The following is a 20,436-nucleotide window of genomic DNA, read 5'->3' on the forward strand; positions in this document are numbered from 1 at the left end:
AGTGCAACGAGTTCAGCCGAAAAGAACAAACCTATTAACTGGCTGGGGTGCTGCGTGCAATGACGAAACTACGTATGGAGCTTGGGATGAATCAGAGCGAAAGGCTCATATTAATTATTTGGAATTGGTAGCGGTCTTTTACGCATTACGATGTTTTGCAGCAACAAAATATGACTGTCAGATATTGCTACGAATTGATAACACTACGACTGTGACGTATATTAATCAAATGGGAGGCATCCAATACCTACATCTCAACAGTATAACCAGGAAAATCTAGCAATGTTGCAAGCGACGCAGCCTATGGATCACAGCATCATACATAGCGTCAAAATAAAATGTTGAGGCCGACCAAGGATCTAGAATTACCAATATTGAGACGGAGTGAGAGTTGATGCCTTGGGCTTTCCAAGCCGTTGTACTAAGATTCGGAGTACCTGAATTGACCTGTTTGCAGCAAGGAACAACAAAAAATGCAAAAAATTTTGTTCGTGGCACAGTGATCCGAGGCCTTCTGTGTTGACGCATTTACGATCAAATGGACGTACAACTTTTATGCGTTCTCCCCATTTGCTTTAATATTGAGAGTATTAAGAAAAATATAAGCGAATCAAGCTCAAGGTGTCTTAATCGTACTCTACTGGAAATCACAGCCTTGGTTTCCCTTATGGAAATCAATGCTGGTATCATAACCATTATATTTTGAGCCTAATCAAAATCTTTGACTCTCTGCTTGTAGAAAAATTTATCATCTATTAGCAGGGAAAATGATTTTAGTGGCCGGGAGATTGCCCAGCAAAACTTCCGAAGGCTAAACATCAATGAAGACGCAGTAGAATTACTTTTAAACTCAGTAACTCAATCAACTTTTAAACAATACTCGAAATCTTTAGAAGATTGAGCTAAGTTTAGCATAGCGAAAAACTTCGATATGTTTGCTCCACAAATCAGTCAAGTAGTTGATTGGCTGACTGTAAAATATAAGGCTGGTGCGTCCTATTGAACTTTGAACACATGTAGATCGGCGCTGTCATTGATTTGCGGTGATAGAGTGGGAAAAAACCCCATAATTTCGAAATTTTTAACAGACATGTTTAATGAAAAGCCAACAAAGGCTAAATATCAAAGGATTTATGATCTAGAGCCTGTACTAAAAGAATTAGAGAAGTTATATCCATTAGAAAACCTTAGTTTGCAGGATCTTACAGATAAATTAGTTGTTCTTCTGGCAATAGTGACAGCACATAGAAAGCAGACTTTATCTCTTATAAAAATCAGTGACATTCGAGAAATAAGCAATGGATATGAAATAAATTCCAGACAGAATAAAAACAACGCGGTCAGGGTCCTGTCAACCATTGCTGACTTTACCGACATTCAGAAAAAATCCGAAACTTTGTGTAACCGTTACTCTCGAGAGATATTTAGTTGTTACAAAAAACTCCGAGGATCGATCGATTTGCTGTTTATCACGACCAGAAAACCGTACAAAGCAGCGTCAAAAAACACAATCAGTAGGTAGATTCGGGAATTCCCTTTTTAGGGAAATGTGGCATCGGCGGAGCTTATGGCCCACATTGTAGTATTTGACACGCGGCCACGTCCGCTGCTTTTAAGAAAGAAGTGGACTTAGCAGTTATCAAGAGTCTAGCGGGATGATCGGAAAAGTCAATGGGTTTTGACAGATTTTATAATCGCCCTATTGTCAAGAAGAACAATACGTTTGCAGAGGCAATATTAACTTAGAAAAAGTATATTTAGATAAACATTTGTATACGGGCGTGTGTACCAATATAAAAGTGTGCTTATATAAAGCGTGCTTATATTAAGAACAGAACCTAGGTCTAACTCTAAACATCTACTTAGTAATCTTTTAGTGATCTCAAGAACGAGAAACGATGCATAATATTACGATCGAACGAGCCCGCCGAAGGAATGAAAAGATCTCGGAAGTGACTCCATTGAGCGTAGTCGCCAGAGAATTTCGGCAATTCGATTCGAGGTAATCGTCGAGAGTGAAATCCAGCAGATGCGTTCAGAGAGGCTTCATTGGGAGTTGTATTCTGATTCATGCGATCAATACTTTCCAACAGATCAATCATTGTACCGTTTACATCAAGGAATTTCTCTTCACACGTTGCGTAAAGATCGTCGGCGAAGTACGGGAGCTTCTCGATCTCGGCATTACGGGCTTTAATCAAGTAGTCATGATGCAGTTGAAATTTCTCCCAGTTAGCTTTGAGACCGCCTCTGCGACTCTCCACGACACCGCGAGTCGGCTTCGAAGGGCCTAGTTTACGCAGATTTTCAACGGGGGAAATCAAGCCAAAAAGATTATACTAACGATCTACAAGGTTGTCGAAGGAGGCTATTTTCGTGAGACTCAATTGGAGCTAAACAGAACTAGCGCACGTTCACGTTCTCGAATATCATCGAGGCGTCACACAACGGTACTCGCGAAAGTCGCACTCGGATGGAAAGTCGCTCTCGCGGGGCGAGATCGTTATAACGACGATATAGAGCGTAGGCGAATCATTCGGCATAACATTTTATAATCGCGTGGACTTGGGACGAGATTAGCAAACTCCGCGAATCCGGCTCGAAGGACCAAAAATGTTTTTGATTGAGAATATGAATAGAGGATCTACGGATTTATGTGAGCCATCGGAATGACTCCTGGTTAGGCAGAAGAATAAGAGATCATGATTTGCGATGTGTACTGCCGCTTTATTTCAAGCGAATTGAACTTAACCAGTAGAGCCACATAAAGCAATACATCAGAAGAGGTGAGAAAGGAAAAATCACGCAGGTTTACTTCAACGAGCACGCTATCAGTGAATGATCGGAAGAAAAACAGTAGCGGGTACAGAATTCCAAAACCGGCGAGCGGCATGAGTGAATACAGGGAGCGTAGCCCGAACAAATACAAAAAAGTCTCGGAATTTAGACGTAATATGATGAATATAAATGCTGATTTTTTTTTGCTAAAACACTTGAGTATAAAAATTAAGAACAAAGTATGAAATTAGCATATAAAAATATTTAATTCTGACATAAATAGCTTCATAAAAATTGCCATTTTGAAATATAAAACTATAAGCTATAATGAAAAAAAAGTATAGAGAATATCTTTTGTAAATATTAAAGTAAAAGTGTAAAATAATCATTTGTTTACATAAGTGCTGGTCCACAACCTTGCTATAAAGGGTATTTAAGCTCTAAGCCGTAAAAAATTGCACAGTAACCATCACACGAATGTGAGAAGAATACTCGACTGTGATTGGTCAATTTCTTACAGCTTAGAGCTTAAATACCCTTTAAAACAAGGTTGTAGACCAGCACTAACATATACTATAAACAAAAGCAAACGATTTACTTATATTACCACCATCAAAAATCATTTCTTAACAGTTAGAAATTTTTAATTTTTCACTTACTAGTTCAATTACTAGTTATTGCCATTTTGTGAAGCATAATTTTTTTTTAATTGGATGTGTCAGAGGTATTATTTTACCTACTTTAAGAATCAATTTGACTTTTTAATCTTATAAGGAAACCCACGGAAGTGGCCCTCTCTGATTTTGATGAGCTTTTAGTATTGTTACGCTCGTCCGTACGTCCACAACACTCGCACACGCTCACTCAACGTTCGCCGAGCACTCGCGCAAAAGAAGGAACTCCGTGTTACGAAAAGGAACTTATTTATTACAGTAACTCGTACAACTTGAGAACACGGGCTGTCACGTCAGAACGAAGCGGAAGCCCAAAACAGAATCAAACAGGCGAAGGCCGTAAACAACGCGGTCGTCAAGGAACGATCCGCGATCTCTTCCCGACTCGCATCTTCAATCCGGAGAACGCTTCACGCGAAGCCGAAGGACGTAACACTATCCTCCCCCGCTCTTCCAGATTGTCGTCCCGACAATTAAACGGGGGAGTTCCCAACGTGGGGCTTCCCTGCTTTCCTTAGCTCGACGTCGTCTCTCGGGTTCTCGGCGTGTCTTCCTGCTCTTACCTTGGACTCTGCCCTGTTTTCTGAGCTGGGCCTTCTTAACTCAACGATTCGCCGGCTCTAGCGCCCAATTTTCTTCTTTATTTTGTTTTTGCGGTTGACCGTTCTTCTCCTTGGGGTGCGCCTAAGTTTCTGAACAAGGGGGGGGGGGACTTTTGTGGACCCAACGTCCTCTACAAGGACTCCCTAAGTCTCCGCCCTGGCATTCACCCTTCGCCCCGCGGGAAAACCACGATTCAAAAACTGCGGGGAGGGCAGACTTCCTAGGCGCAATCATCCACTCCTTTCCACTTCCCAAGCGGCACGCTTCTTCCAAAATTTCTTAAGTAGCAACATTCCAACGCTCACGTCTCACTTCTCTGTGGAAAGAAAACTAAAACCACAAATTTGTTTTTTAAATTATATTAAAAAAAAGAAAATAATAATATCCAAATTAATAAAAATAATTTTTTGACAGGGCCCCTAACTTTTCTAGAAAAAGATTTTCCTACCCTAAATTCGTCTTTCATGGAAGGGAGCCAACCTATCGGCGTGTACCATTTTGCTCCTATGCCTTTTTGACCTTTGAATACAGAAAACTACCTCGTTTAACTTTTTGACTATTATAAGGTCCTTCCCAATTGTTCTAAAGCTTCGGAGAATAGTCTGATGCTACTGATGCTACCGTTCTACTTGTCCATCCGATTGAGGATGCAAAACAGTGGTTCTAGTCTTTTTAATTCCTAACAAGCGCATCAATTCTTGGAACATCTTTGATTCAAAATTTCTTCCTTGATCTGTGTGCAACTCTAAAGATATACCATAACGAAAAATCACTTGGTTAACAAAAATTTCTGCCACCGTGTATGCTCTAATATTCTTTAATGGGAAAGCCTCCACTCATTTAGTAAAACAGTCGACGAAGACTAATAAGTAACGATTTCCAGAAGAAGAAGTAGGAAGAAGACTAAGAATATCCAACTGAATTCTTTCAAAAGGAACACTGTGGCGGTCCGCGCTAACAATGATACCCTGCGCGATGCCTGTAATACCGGCAGTTCGCAGCAACGCCGCTAGGCGTCGCATCGCCGGGGCATCTTCGCGAGTTCAAATTTCCGCACCTACTAGTATATAAGGAAGCCCCCGATCGGACCACACACAATTCCTTTTCGGCGCTAGTCGCCAAGCCAGCTTACAGCGCTAGCCGCTAGCTGACACACGGCGCGAGTCGCCCGGTTACAGCGCGAGACGCTGGACGAAACATACGGCGCGAGTCGCCCGGCCACAGCGCTAGACGCTCGTCGACCCTCAAGGCGCTTGGTCGCCGTTCGGCAGTAGCGCGTGAATGCTCACCGACTCGAGGCGCCTGGACGCCCTCGGCAGTAGCACACTAACGCTCTCCGAACTCCTCGGCGCGAGTCGCCCGGCTACAGCGCAAGACGCTTGCCGTCCTTCACGGCGCGAGTCGCCCGGCTACAGCGCAAGACGCTTGCCGTCCTTCACGGCGCGAGTCGCCCGGCTACAGCGCAAGACGTTTGCCAAACTACACGGCGCGAGTCGCCCGGTTACAGCGCAAGACGCTTGCCGACCTACTCGGCGCGAGTCGCCTGGCACGAGGCGCGAGACGCCAGCCAACCTACGGCGCTTGGTCGCCCAGCTCTTTGTTTCAGGTCACATACGGACTGCTACGGGACACAGAGTAGCGCGTGGACGCTCGCCGACTTCCTAGGCGCACGGACACCTTCGACTTTCACAAAAACTAGCATGAGGAAGGAAGGAATAAACGCGGCCACGCAGACCAAACGACAGGAGGCAGAATTATTTTCAAGCAAATGACATTACAAGCACTGACAAATTCACAGTTGTATATAGTGTAAATATATATCAATCGTTAAATGCAAATCTGTGTCATCTTTCTTTCTACCCCTTTGCGATTCACAATCCATGGGCCAACTCCGACTCACGCACCATAGAATAAGGTAGAATACCGTATAATATAAGTAGTAGCGCCCATAAACACCAACATTAAAAATCTGTAGAAGTGACTTTCCTTTTCCTGAAGTTACCTTCTTAGCACAGACTTTACAAATCCGGCACCATTTCTCGACATCTCGTTTGCAAGTGGACCAGTAAAATCGTCTTCGAATCTTTTCCAAAGATTTATTAATTCCGAAATGTCCACCGGAAGGAGAATCATGGGCTTCCACCGAAACATGTTTAATCCGACTCCTAGGAACTATAATCTGAAAAATGTTTGACTTCAAATTAAGTGATTCCCATCTTTTAAAAAAGACCCCGTTTTTCAGGACTAAAGTATCCCTGTTCGAGAGCACGCGGTAGCGCGAGATAGCGCGCGGTAGAGGACGACCACAAAAGAAACGGAGAGGAACTGCAAGTACAAAAATACAAAAATACAATGTTCAATATGTACAATTATTTACACTGGTTTCCTTTTCAGGCAAAATGCCGTGAGCGCGCACAGAGTCTAGCACGGCGAAAGCGGCGAAATTGCAATTAAGCAAGCGAGTGCGTAAAGTGGTGATGAGCGGTAAAGCAAAGCGGTTGTATCGAAATACTAGCGGTGATCTGCGAGCGAAAAATCCCGCGGCGCAGCGGCGGTGTTTTTATCACCTCCGAGGCGAACTCCCTCCAGGTCAATTTCTCCGAATTTCGGGAGGGTGATTGGCCAGCGGCGGCCTACGTCATCGCGCTGACGTCACCGTTTGCACGTGATGATCCGAGGATCGTTACTTATTTGCGCGCGTTTTGTTTATAGCATGGATCTTTCTTTTGTCTAAGAGCAAATACTTTGGACCGTTGAACAAAGCCTGACCTTATTATTGATGACAAGTCAAACAATTTTCCCGAATGCAAATAACGAAAGATCCATGCTATGCTGAATATTAACGTAACAAATGAGAGGCGAGAAATTAAGCGAATATTTATTACAAGCATGCTTGCGCAGACATGCAACCAAAAGCGGTTTTCGTGATGCAGCTTGTCACGATCTCAAACAATCCCAATATAGCCAATAAATTTTAGCAGAAACATCCTGCAAAGTAATTTCTTCCCGAAGAGGGCGATTTCCTAACTCTTTCGCACGTAGAAAGATTGAAACAATTGGATCCTCCAACTGATACCTTCTTCATTCTTCCAAATCATCTCCTTTAAGGATTATACGAGCTGCTCCTTTTTCATTCGAAGATTCCTTAGCTTCCACTTTCGAACAATAACTACAACCCTCTACTAAACAAGGTCGCCTAGACAACCCGTCAGCGTTACCATGTAATTACCCTTTCCGATAAGAAATAGTAAACTCATACTGCTAAAGTCTTTCTAGCTAACGAGCCAATTGCCCCTCTAATTTTCTGAAAGACATTAACCATTGTAAAGAAATATGATCAGTACGGATTAAGAACTTTCGTCCATATAAATAATGATGAAAAGATTTCGTAGAGTCAACTATGGCAAGTAACTCTCGTCGGGTTATACAATAATTTCGTTCTGACTTGTTAATACTCGACTGTAAAAAACAATAACTCTTTCTTTGCCATCCTGGAACAGGGAAAGCACTGCACCAATCCCATGATTAGAAGCATCTGTATCAAGAATAAATTCTCCCTGATCTTTAGGAAAAGATAAGATTAGTGAAAAAATTAGAACTTGTTTTAATGAATCAAAAGCTTTTTGACAAGATTCCGTCCAATCAAATTTAGATTGATTCTCAGTTAACCTGAACAAGGATTTTGCAATTGAAGAAAACCCCTTCACAAATTTACGGTAGTAGGAACAAAAACTTAAGGAACTACGTACGTGTTTCTTTTCCCGCGGAATAGATCAATTTTTCACTGCTAAAATTTTCTCAGGATCAGTAGTAATTCCCTGCTCAGAAACAATGTAACCTAAATATCTTACTCTCCTGCCGAGAAGAGAGCACTTTTTGGGATTAATTTTTAAGTTAACTGCTCGTAAGCGAAGAAACACTTCCCTCAAATTGTATATTATTCCTTCAAAAGTCTTACTGTAAATAATTACGTTGTCTAAATAAACCATACAAATCTTGAATAAGATTTTACGCAAAACTTTCTCCATAAGGCGCTGGAAAGTAGCTGGAGCATTACAAAGTCCGAAGGGCATAACAGTAAATTGCCATAAGCCACTTCCTATTAAAAATGCGGTCTTTTCCTTGTCCTCAGGACAAATTCCTACCTGCCAGTAACCACTCTTCAGATCTAAAGTAGAAAACCAAGAATTCCCGGACAATTGGTCAAGAATATCATCTATCCTAGGCAACGGATAACGGTCCTTTATTGTTATTGCGTTAAGTTTCCTATAATCAACACAAAATCTTAAAAAACCAACTTTCTTCTTTATTAATACTGCAGGAGAGACCCAAGAATTTAAAGATTCCTTTATGACCCCTTGACATTTCATATCTTGAATAATCGATTCAACTTCCTCACGCATGTTAATAGGAATTTGTCTAGGAGTCTGCTTAATTGGCCTTACTTTAGTAAGATTTATGGTGTGCTCAATAACTTTACAATTACCCGAAACAATTTCTTCCGAAAACACATCTTGGAATTCTGTTAGAAAAGAAGCAAAAACATTTTTTTGTGATTCACTTAATCCTTCCGAATTTTGAAGGAAAAGTTCGTTAAGAAATTCAGGAACTTTTTCAACCCCAGTTATTCGCGAGCACAAAAATTCTGTTCTAACACTTTATTTCCCAATTCCTAAAACAGGTTTAAAGATCTCTTCTAAATTAATTTTCTTAAGAAAATCCACTCCTAAAATACAATAATCTGGAATTTCTGCCACTAACATAGGAACTTTTAACGAAAACTTTCCTATCTCCACTCTAGCGAATACTTTAAACGCGATACTAACAAGTTCCTCTCAAGTAGGATATCTTAAATAACAATTCTCAACCTCTCAGAATAAGCTGTTTTGAGGAACTGACTTGTCTTTTATTTAAAATAGAGATATCGGAGCCCGTATATAATTTGAAAGTACAATTTTTTTTATCTACAGTACCATTGTAACAAAAATAATTATTTCCTGGAACTACCCTGTTAATCCTGTAAGAATAAATATTAATTTCTTTCGGGGCATTCTTCTTCGATGTCGAACTCGCCCCGCTCAGTTCGACTAATCCGTGTTTCCCTTTTTTTCAATTCCCAGAGAAGGACATTCTGCCCGGAAGTGCCCGTCTTCCCGTAAAGCCAACATTCTCTCTGGTTTCCGAATTTAAATCTGTTATTATTTTTATTATTCTCGTCGCGCCTTAATTTGAAGTTATTTTCTTCTTTGTTTTTATTATCATTTTATTTTTATTTTTGTTAAATTTCTTTAAATTATTACCTCCCTTCCTATCGAAACTATTTTCTTGAATGGTTTTAATAGCCTTAGCCCTTTCTACTGCTAACCGCAGAGATGTTATCCCCTCTAGTTGGAAGTCCTTTTTACAAAACCATCGTAAAGAGCCAAAACAAATTGCGCACACGCAATTTTAACTCTAATCGTATGAGAACATTTGGGGTAAGCTAATTGAGAAAGTCTTTCGATTTCCGAACCCAAAGAAGCATAATCTTTGCCAAACTTTTGTTTTCTATTCGTGAATAACGAATAGTAATTTTGTGTGAGGTTACTTTCCCCAAAACGTAACTCTAATTTTGATTTTAACTCTGAGAATTCTAAATTTTCTATGTCAAGTACACTCTCTAAAACCGAACGCGCCTTTCCTCTTAAACAAGAAACCAACGCCACGGTTTTCGTCGCGTCGCTCCACTGATTCGCGCGCGTGATTAAGTTAAACTGCGAGAAGAACTCTCGCAACGGGACACTTCCGTCAAAAGCGTCAGGCTTCAGTTTATAACCCAAATCGAGTCGCATTTTTTCCGATGAGGAATTTGTATCGGTAGGGGAAATATTGTCAGAGAAACTTAGCTGCGCAAATCTCTCCTCCAGCTGTATCGCTTTGTCCCTATGTCGAAGTTGAATAAAAAATTCTGCTTCTCGCTCCTGATGTCGCCTCCTCTCCTCCTGGAACGTTCGTATTTCCTTGCGTGCAGCGCGTAACATTTCCGACTCGGAGAGCTGCTCCGGCGTCATCGCTCGTGGCCTTTTTCTGAGGTGGACGTCCGCCGAGCGCGTCGTAGCCGCCGTTGTCATTTCGTTCATCGCTCGTTGACGCTCGCCCGTAAGATTGATCCCGGACGAGCCCCCAAAATGTTACGCTCGTCCGTACGACCACAACACTTGCACACGCTCACTCAACGTTCGCCGAGCACTCGCGCAAAAGAAGGAACTCCGTGTTACGAAAAGGAACTTATTTATTACAGTAACTCGTACAACTTGAGAACTCGGGCTGTCACGTCAGAACGAGGCGGAAGCCCAAAACAGAATTAAACAGGCGAAGGCCGTAAACAACGCGGTCGTCAAGGAACGATCAGCGATCTCTTCCCGACTCGCATCTTCAATCCGGAGAACGCTTCACTCGAAGCCAAAGGACGTAACAGTATGTTACTATTCTCTGGATAAAGCAAAGAACAGGTATTTTTTTATACGTGTCCATACGCGTGTTTAGGCGGTAAAACACTCTTAAAAAAAAATCGGTTTTTCTATTTCGGGCCGAATATCTCCGAAACTATAAAAAATAGAACAAAATTTTTTAAACAAAAGTTGAATGGTTTGAAGAGCATTTTAAAATAATAACAAAATAATTTTTTTATTTTAATTTGTTTATTTTTATTAAAAAATAAAAATAAAAAATTTTTGTTTTAAACTCTTCAAACTATTTAACTTTGTTTAAAATTTTATCTTTTATAGTTTTGGAGCTATTCGGCCCGAAAGAGAAAAACTGATTTTTTTAAAGGGATGTTTTGACTTCCGTGACTGAGTAAGTAGAGAGAAGCACGCCTGTCAAACGTGTCAGTGTTTTTTCGAACTTATCTGCCGTTCCTTCACCGTGGGGCGACTTTGTTTCAGATGGTTTGCATGCACAGATATGCAGGACTGACCGCAGATATAAATCGGCAGTGTAGGAGTCGAATTACAGACGAGTTCGGGAATTCTGTGTTGTTGCGACAATTTGGAAGTTAGGTGGTAAAAGCGGAAACAGGCACGGAGAAACCGGAGTCGGAGTATCACGAAAGCATGTCGATAAAGAAGAGAGTGACAGAAGGAAAGAGGTGCTGAAGAGATAAAAAGCGAGAAAAAGATTTAGATGGACGAGAGAAGGAGAAGGGCAAGAAAAAGATATTAACTTGAAGAAAGACGAGAAGGAGAAGAGGACAATAGAAAAAGGTAGAATTACAGGGGGCAGGCCCACGAGGGCAGAGGAGCTGTCAATAAGAGATAGGACAGGAAGCCAAGGATCAATTATAGAATACGTAAGGAAAAGAAGAAGGGAGGAAGAAAAAGAAGTAGCAGAAAAAGCCGAAAAGGAAATACTGGCAAATTTTAGTAAAGAAAAAGAGTGATAAAATCGCCGCCAAACAAGATATAAAGAGAGGAAAAGAAAGAAGAAGGCATGGAGGCGGAAAAAATGCTGAAAGAGATTTTAGCGAAAATGGATAAACAAGAGAGAGAAAGAAAGAAGGATAAAGAAGAGATAATGAAAGAGATACACGACCTGAGGGAGAAATATAGAATGAGAAAAATGCTTTGGAAAGAGCAAAAAGCGAGTTTAGAAAATAGAATAAAACAGTTGAAGCAGAAAGTAGAAAAAATGGAGAATAGCGGAGGTGAAAAGTTAGAGAGCAGTGAACTAATGAAGAAGATGAAGGAGATGGAAAGAAACTCTGAATTAGCCGAAAGGAGAAAAAGGAAAAAATAATATAATTATAAAAGGAATGAAAGTAGAAAATGGAGGTGAAAGAAAAGAGAAGATAAAAAAATTTCTTGAAGAAATCACCAAAAAGAAAATGGAAATGGACGAAGTGCAGGTAATTGGCCGAGGAGAATACAAAATGACGCTAGTCAGATTCAATAGATGGGAGAAAAAAAAAGAAATAATGGCAAAGAGGAAGGAGATAGGAAAAGCAAGAAAGATATTTATGGATGACGATCTGACGGCAACAGAGAGGCAGATACAAAAGCATCTATGGAGTATAGTAAAAGCAGAGAGAGAAAAGGGGAAGAAAGCAACGGTGGGATATCAAAGAATATGGATAAACAATTGCGAAAGGAAATGGAATGAAAGCACCGAAATGCTAGAAAGCAGAGATGTTTTTCCAAAAGAGTAGAGAAGAGGGAGGACAGGGAGAGAGGAGGGAGAAGAGGAAAATAAGGCGGAAAAAGGAAAAGGATTAAGGATATGCTTTTGGAACGTGGCGGGACTAATTAATAAATGTGAAGAAACATGGGATTATTTGGAGAATTTTTACGTGATAGGACTAGTAGAAACATGGATGGAGGAAGATTAAAAATAAATTGTCCAGCAAATTTATTTGGAATTGTGTACCAGCAAAAAAGGAACACAGGAAAGGAAGAGCAAAAGGAGGGATAATAACAGCAGTCAACAAAAATTTGAAACTTATAAAGGTTAGAGAGATTAGCGACGAAGTGGTAGGAAAGCAGATTAGAGTATAATGGAAATAAATGGAGAATAATCACGTTATACAGTCAAAAGATGGAAGATACGATGGAAACACTAAGGAAGAAGGTACAAGAAGAGGATGAAGAATGGTTGCTAGTAGGAGGTGATTTCAACGCGAGGACGGGAAGCAGAGGAGAACCGATAAATGAGGAGGAAGAGAAAGAAAAGAGGAGCGAGACCAGAAAGTCAGTAGATAAAGTTGTAAATAGAGAGGGACGTATATTAATAAATAAAATAGAAGAATGAGGATGGGCGATATTAAATGAGAGTTTCGGAAAAGAAGGGGGATGGACTTATATAGGAGACTTGGGATTATCGATTATAGACTATGTCTTAGAGAATGACAGAGCAGGAGAAGAAATAAATATGGTGGAAGAAGGAATTAGAACGGAATCGGATCATGTTCCGCTGGAGGTGGAGTTGACAGGACCACGGGTGATGGAGACAGGGAGAAGGAAGAAAAAAATGGAATTAGAAAGAAGCGACTGGACAGAAGAAGGGAGGAGAGAATATCATGAGAAATGTGAAGGATGGTCGAGTACACAAATAGATACAGAGGATATCTGGAAGGAGATGAAAGAAAAAGTAAAGAATGATATCACGAAGCAGAAGAAAAGGATAATACCATGGAGACTAGGAAGAAAAGAATGGTATAATAAAGAATGGAAGGAAAGGAAAAGAAGATTGAGGAGATTGATGAGGGACTGGAAGAAGGGAAGGATCGGAAAAGAAGAGTATGTGAGGGAAAGAAAGGAGCACAAGGAATGGTGTAAGGAGCAGAAGGGGAGGCACGAAAGCGAGAAAGAAGAAAAGATAAGGAACATTAAAAACGAAGCGGAAGCTTGGAAGTATATAAATAAACACAGGAAGAAGAGAAGGGGATAAGCGAGGAGATACAAATGGATGAGTGGAGAGACCACTTTATGGAAATGTTAGAAGGGACAGAGGAAAGAGTGGTGCTAGACATAGAAAACAAGGGAGAAGAAGATGGTACGAGAGTGGAGGTAACAAAGGGAGTCGAAGAAATATCGAGGGAAGAGGTGATTGAAGTAATAAAGAAACTGAAGATGGGAAAAGCAACAGGAGAGAACGGGATTGAGAACGAGGCGTGGAGATTTATGTAAAAGGATGTAGGTGAAGAATTCCTGAAGTTAATCAACAGTATCTGGAAAGGAGAGGGCATACCGGGAGATTGGAATAAAGGTATGATTAGTCCAATATATAAAAGAGGAGAGAGAAACGACCCAAAAAATTACCGAGGAGTTACTTTAATGAATATGGCGTACAAAATACATGCAAGTATCTTAAATGCAAGGTTGGAGAAAGAGGTGGAGTCTAAGTTAAGGAAAGGGCAATTCGGGTTTAGAAGGAACAGAGGAACGATGGATGTAGTATATACGGTAAACTATGTAGCAAATAAGGAGCTGAGTAAGAAAGGTGGAAAGGTTTTTGCATTCTTTGTGGATCTTAAGGCAGCTTTCGATAAAGTGGATAGAAGGAAATTGAATAAAATATGAGGAAGATAGGAATTGAAGATAACTTAAGACAAAGAATAATGGAGACATAAAAGAAACAAAAAACGTAGTGAAGATAGGAGATAAGAAGACAGAGGAATTTTGGACAAAGAAGGGACTAAGACAAGGATGCTCGTTGAGCCCGAACCTATTCAATTTATACATTATGGATTTAGAGGAAGGAATGAAAAGAAGGCAAGCAGAAGGCCTTGTGATAGGGAAATAAAAATTCTGGGCAATATCATACGCAGATGATGACGTAGTGTTAATGGCGACGAGAGAGACGGAATTGAAGGAAATGGTGAGGAGGTTCAAGAGGTATTTAGAAGGAAAAGGTTTGAGTTTGAGTCCAGAGAAATAAAAAATAATGGTGTTCGAGAAAGCGAGGGAAAGAAGGAAAAAAAGGGAATAGAAGTGGGGAGAGGAAGACATAGAGGAGGTCAAAGAAATAGAAAGTATCTAAGATATATACTACAAAAAAATAAGGGAGTGGAGAATCATATAAAAAATAGGATGAAGAAGGCTACAATAGCGATGAAGAGGACATGGAGCATAGGAGAGAGAATATTTAAAGAAGATTTTATATAAGAAGAATGAAAATGTTCGAGGCACTGGTAGAAAGCGTGGCATTATACGGAGCTGAAATATGAGGGTGGCTGTACGAAAGCAGATTAGATGTAATAAAAAGAAAGTATGTTAAATGGATTTTAGGATTGGATAGAAGAACCCCGAATTATATAATATCAGAAGAAGCCACAATAAAGGAGATAAAAATGAGGGCAATAAGGAGAGCTGTGAGGTATGAGGAGAAGGCGAGACAGTCAGAGAAGAAAATAGTTCAAGCATGTATAAAGGATCTAGAGAGGAGCAGACCAAGGAAAAAAGAAAGTAAGTGGGAGAAAAAGAGAAGAGAACTGGTAGAGAGGGCAGAAATGGAGAAGGAGCAGCTGAGGAGAGAAATGGAGGCAGGGGACCGGGAGGCGGCGAAGAATCTCGTAAAGAGAATAGAGGAAAAGGAGAAGGAGGAGAGACAGATAAAGATAAACAAGTCAAGATACAATAGTAACTATAAAGAGATTTTAACAAAGGAGTTACCAAAGTATTTACTAGGAAAGAAGAAGAAAAAGGATAGAATGTTGATAGCCAGATACAAATGCGGGAGTGAGGTGAAAGGCAGTGAACATTAGAGAGAGGAAGAGGATAGAAGATGTAGAATATGCCAAAAAGAAGAGAACATAGACCATATACTAAAAGAATGTGAAGCGACAAAAAGCGAGATACAGTTAAAAGAATTTTTAGGAGAGGAAGGAAAAGGACTAGAAGTAATGAAATGGATAGAAAAGGTTAGAAAAAAGGCAGAGAAAAGGGAGGGGATAAAGGGAAAAGAGTAGGAAAGGAAATTTAAGGACATTTAGAATGTTGAATTAGTTTTGGAGTTAGTTAGGATGATCTAAGTGATATGTAATATACATATATGTATGTAAAGGAGAAAGTTATATGTTTGTAAGTTATGTTATGCGTTTGTAAACTTATGTAAGGGTTGACGGAAGTCATTCTAAGCCGCAAGGCGAAAATTAAATAAAATTATTATTATTATTATTATTATCAAAGAGATGTTTTACCCCCTAAACACGCGTATGGGCATGTATAAAAAAATACGTGTCCCTTATTTTCATCTAAAGAACAACTAAACGTAATAAAAGCTTATCAAAATCGGAGGGGGACACTTCTGTAGGTTTTCTTGTCAAATAAATAGTAGAAAAATTATAGTAAGTATTGCATAATCCGATCTGTGAGCAATTTTGGATAATTTTGCGCGTCAATAAAAAAATCAGCGTTCGTCGTACGAAAAAAATACAAGCGTCCTTTTTTGTTGCAAATTTCGTCCACAACAAGATGCATATAATAAAATTTGTCTCAAAATAATTTTAAGGCCTAAAAACAGCGAAAAACTAAGACTATTTCAAAGAGTCAAAACTTTTTGCTTACAAAGCTACAAACTGAAGAAAAATGGTCTAAAAAATCGGTTGCACCATGAAAAGTATTCTTTGTAGTTTTCAGATAATGTGTAATTTTGGGGGAATTTTTAATTCTATTTTAAATGACGGAAAAAAATCATCGGCGCAACATAAAAAAAAAATCAAAAAATGGTGCAAATTAGAAATTTGCACATGGCTTCCTCATAGAGGAAGTGATATGTCTTAAGATGCTAATACGGCCCTCTGATTGGCTGATGACGCCTTAAAACTATACTTAAGACGATCTTTAATATAAGACCCGACTATGAATACCGGCCTTAAAGAATTATATATTAAAAAATCGGTAACCCCTTTATTATTAACAATTTTTAATAATTCTATTATATTCTTCAGTTTTTTCTACCCCTATTTCATATATAATTGGTTAAAATTTGGTTGATCAGTTCTGGAGTTATAGAAATTTCGGTAAATTTGGCACATACATACATACACACATACATACATACACACATACACACATACACACATACACACGTACATACACACATACCGACATTTTTTAAAATAGCGATTTTTCATCGTTTTAGAACATTCTGAACACATTGGCAAAAGCAACTCAAAAAAAATTATTTTTACGAAAACAAAGCTTCCTCTATGAGGAAGCAAAACGACGAAATCGAGGGTTTTCGGGATCCGAGTCTCGGAGTTTGACGGCGCGTACAAGCTAAACGACTGACTTGTCAATAAATGTTGTTTAAATCATTATTGTAGATAATTTTATGCTCTACAAAAAAGGTATGTATAGTTAGTTACTGTTGGCGTTTTAATTCCGGGCGTAACTCCGGAGCGCCAATTAGCGTAAGAATTGCCGAGTCGACCCCGACAGGGATCCGGCGTGCGAGGAGAAAACGGACACTTGATTTGAGGATTCACAAAGTCTTTCATGTACAGTGTCAGTTTATTACAGTTTGAGCGAACGCACTTTGAGTAAGCGCGACACTCGGCGTGCACGTGATTCGATGTGGGCTCGGTGCGCGGGTTACGTGACGCGGTACGGTTCGCCGGGCGCGGAGGCGAAGGCGAATTGAAGGCGCAATGTCTTGCACTCGTTTAACGCACATGAGGCGTTTACAACTATCGCACTTGCTGGTACCACAAGACGCGAGATTGTTCACTGGTCGGGTCGATCTCGAGGATCGAGCGGACAATTGGCGATGCACGCAGGGCGACTTATACGCGTTGTTCTCCACTCGCGGTAGCGAAGTAGGATTTTTGCGGACGCACTGACGGCGCGATACAATTAGCGGTGCTCTTGCTGAGCATTAAGTCCGTGTGCACGACGGGTTGTAAGGCCGCGTGGAACGGACGAACGATTTACGGATGCACGGCGGTGTACCACCTCGTGAACCGGAGTAATTGTAACTACTGTCGAGACCGGAGCTCTCGCGGCCCTTTGCGAGCCCGTTTCGGGAGCCTTCGGTTGCACGACGCGTATCGACCAATCATTCGCTTTTCCGGGATCATGTGATTCCGGCATGACGGATCGATACGCGTCGGGAGAAGCCCTGTGGTCAGGGTGTACGCGGGGAGCGGCGCGAAATCTCTTCGTTCGGAGGGCGACTGACAGATGGCGTCACTGGTACGCTATTGATCCGAGATCGCGATAATTGACAGAAAATTACGGAACAGTTACCCTATCTTGCTTAGTTTTCGAGATATTTGAGAAAAAATATAAAAGATCGCGTTTTTTGTTGATAATATTGTTAATAACTTTTTATTCCCCGTTAATTTTGCGAAGTAAAATAAATCCCACTTATAGCACCTCAAATCAAAGCGATTCATGGTGGTTGCAACCTGGGAAGATTAATTGGAAGGTTCGATGTCTAATATGACTGGCCTATAAATTAATATACTTTATCTTCTAAGCGACAGATCCATAAATTCCAATTTTTTAAAAATAAACTTACCTCAAGTTTTTGCCACCTATGTATATTCAATGGAGTTTGAATTTCTTCTTCGAGTGCGGTGACTTTTAGCTTTTCTTTTGTCAGGTCGCGATTTAGATGAAAAACTTCTTGGCGTAAGTCGCTAACATTTAACATATTCTTTGCGAATAACATTTTCTCGGTTCTAAGTCTCTTCACTTCAAACTTGAGCAGTCGAATATCTTCCAATCTTTGATTATACTGTATTTCTCCACATTGTAATGTTCTATTCAAGACCTATAGTATATAAATATATATGTATATTCCAGAAAAGAAATGCTATCTAGATCAGATGTAGTAAATTCAAATTGCATTAAACTTTTTGGTGTAATAAGTCTCATTACTCTCTCTAGCAATTGACTTATTAAACATATATATTTTTTACTTTTTTTAAATTTATTATAGGCAAATTTAAATTTCAGAATTACTCCAAACTTATTAGTTAAACAATCAAATTAAAATCAAAAGCCATACGATCCAAGCTTAGATCTTTGACAACCTAATATTAGTTTCTGTACATATACATATATATATATATATATATATATATATATATATATACATACATATAATTTTTCCAACCTACTGCACGCCGATCATCAGTTAAATATTGAATTTTAGCGTTAATTATTGAATTAAATAGATTTTAATCAAGTACTTGAAACATGAACAAATTCCGAGATAATTAAAGATAAACAAATGTGTTATATTTTGAAGACAAAAACAAACAAAAGCAACAACAATCTCTCGAATATGTGACAGGTGTAAAAATCAAACCTTTATTCTGCCGTATTGGAGGCCAAGTTCATCATTTCTTCGGACCAATTGTGTACCGAGTATATCACGTTCATTCATGACGTTATCAATATCCTTCTTTCGATGTCCAATATCTATATCTGCCCGTTGTATAGCCTGCCTAAGATTCTTTTCTTTCTTCTTTGCTTCTTCAATTTGTTGCCGCAAATTGGATATCTCCATGCGAGAAACTCGTAGATCAACCTTAAGTTCCTCTTTCTCCTTCTCAACCCTCCCCAACACTACAAAATAAATTATTTACCCTAGATAGCACAAATAATCCTTATAAACTCAGAAAAGATTTACCTTTTTAAATTCGTCTAATTTGTTCGAAATAAATTAAAAAAGAATTCCTTTTTAATATTTAAAAAAAACAACGAGCACTAGTAACGTGCGCTGCCGCGACGCGGCTACATGTGCCAATACCTTCTCGTAAGCAAAATCCTCACGCGCTAGGATAAGAGGTGAGACACTTGGCCGTAATATTTTTCGTGATATCTCCGAAATATCATACAGTGCAGAGATAGCAAGATACACTAATACATTATGTTCTTAATGATACAGAAACTGGATCAGAAAATTTTTGATAAATCCTTTTTGGATAAATCATGAAGGATTCTTTCTTATTCTTCTTCAGATACAAAATAGCGCTCAGATAAAGCTCCACTGGAATAGTATCTAAGCATTATTTTTTCGAAATTATTGCAAATTCTTATGGAATAGAAAAAGAATTTTTTTTATATCTGAAGAAGAACTCAGAAATGGTGACATAGAAATAAATTTTTTTTAAACTCTTAAGAGTCATTTTAGAACAGAAATGATACGTAAAAATAATTTACTTCATAAATTGAAAATTTCAAAAGAATTTTTTTTCAATTCTCCTTGCTATCTGCGTTTTTACTGTTATGTCTTGTGGACTCCACAATTCTTTCTTTTGTGAGAATATGACAGAATCACCCCCCACACAGAACAAAATATCTAATAGACAATAAATATCCATTGGATATCTACATATCCATATGATGTCCATATCTACTATGGATATCTAATAGAGAGAGATATATCTAATAGATGTACAAAAAATCCATATCTCTCAAATAACTAGCAGGGATATTCATTAGATATCCACGTGTTATCCACACATATCCATGTCCACAAAACATCTATCAAAGATATCTATTAAATATCCACGTGTTATCCACATATCTATGTCCACCAAGTATCTACCACATGTCTACCACAGATATTTACTAGTTTGTGACGACGCCGCTAAGTGGCGCATAATGATAAGACCAACTCGTAAGTAAATTTCTGTTGGGAGCAAATATAAGCAAGTCCCCGGCGAAGCAAAATTGCGACATCCGACCCGGCTCCTCTTTTAAATCTAGAGAAATAATATTTTTGAAATGTTGATTCAACGTTTGTGTTTTATGGGATTCTATGTATATAATGGACGTATATAGAAATAAAAAATATCGAATGAATATCCACGCAAATATCTAATCAATATCCAGTAGACGTCCAATAGTTATCCATATAAATATCCACTGGATATGTTATGGATATTTAA

At 39.3% G+C, this 20,436-nt stretch overlaps 1 protein-coding gene and 1 pseudogene across 1 annotated transcript in view; one reads left to right on the forward strand and one right to left on the reverse strand.

Annotated features, from left to right (window-relative positions):
* LOC139812081 (cilia- and flagella-associated protein 58) overlaps positions 1-20,436 on the reverse strand; it is a 346,663-nt gene that overhangs the window by 65,477 nt on the left and 260,750 nt on the right. Inside the window, exons 9-10 of the mRNA XM_071776708.1 lie at positions 18,849-19,108; positions 18,054-18,308 (exon numbers count right to left, since the gene is read on the reverse strand). Of these exons, the coding sequence (XP_071632809.1) occupies positions 18,054-18,308; positions 18,849-19,108 (515 nt within the window). The remainder of the gene's footprint in view (positions 1-18,053; positions 18,309-18,848; positions 19,109-20,436) is intronic.
* LOC139811419 (uncharacterized) lies at positions 14,292-15,498 on the forward strand (annotated as a pseudogene).

The sequence above is a fragment of the Temnothorax longispinosus genome, chromosome 4, assembly GCF_030848805.1.
Source record: "Temnothorax longispinosus isolate EJ_2023e chromosome 4, Tlon_JGU_v1, whole genome shotgun sequence".
NCBI lineage: Eukaryota > Metazoa > Arthropoda > Insecta > Hymenoptera > Formicidae > Temnothorax > Temnothorax longispinosus.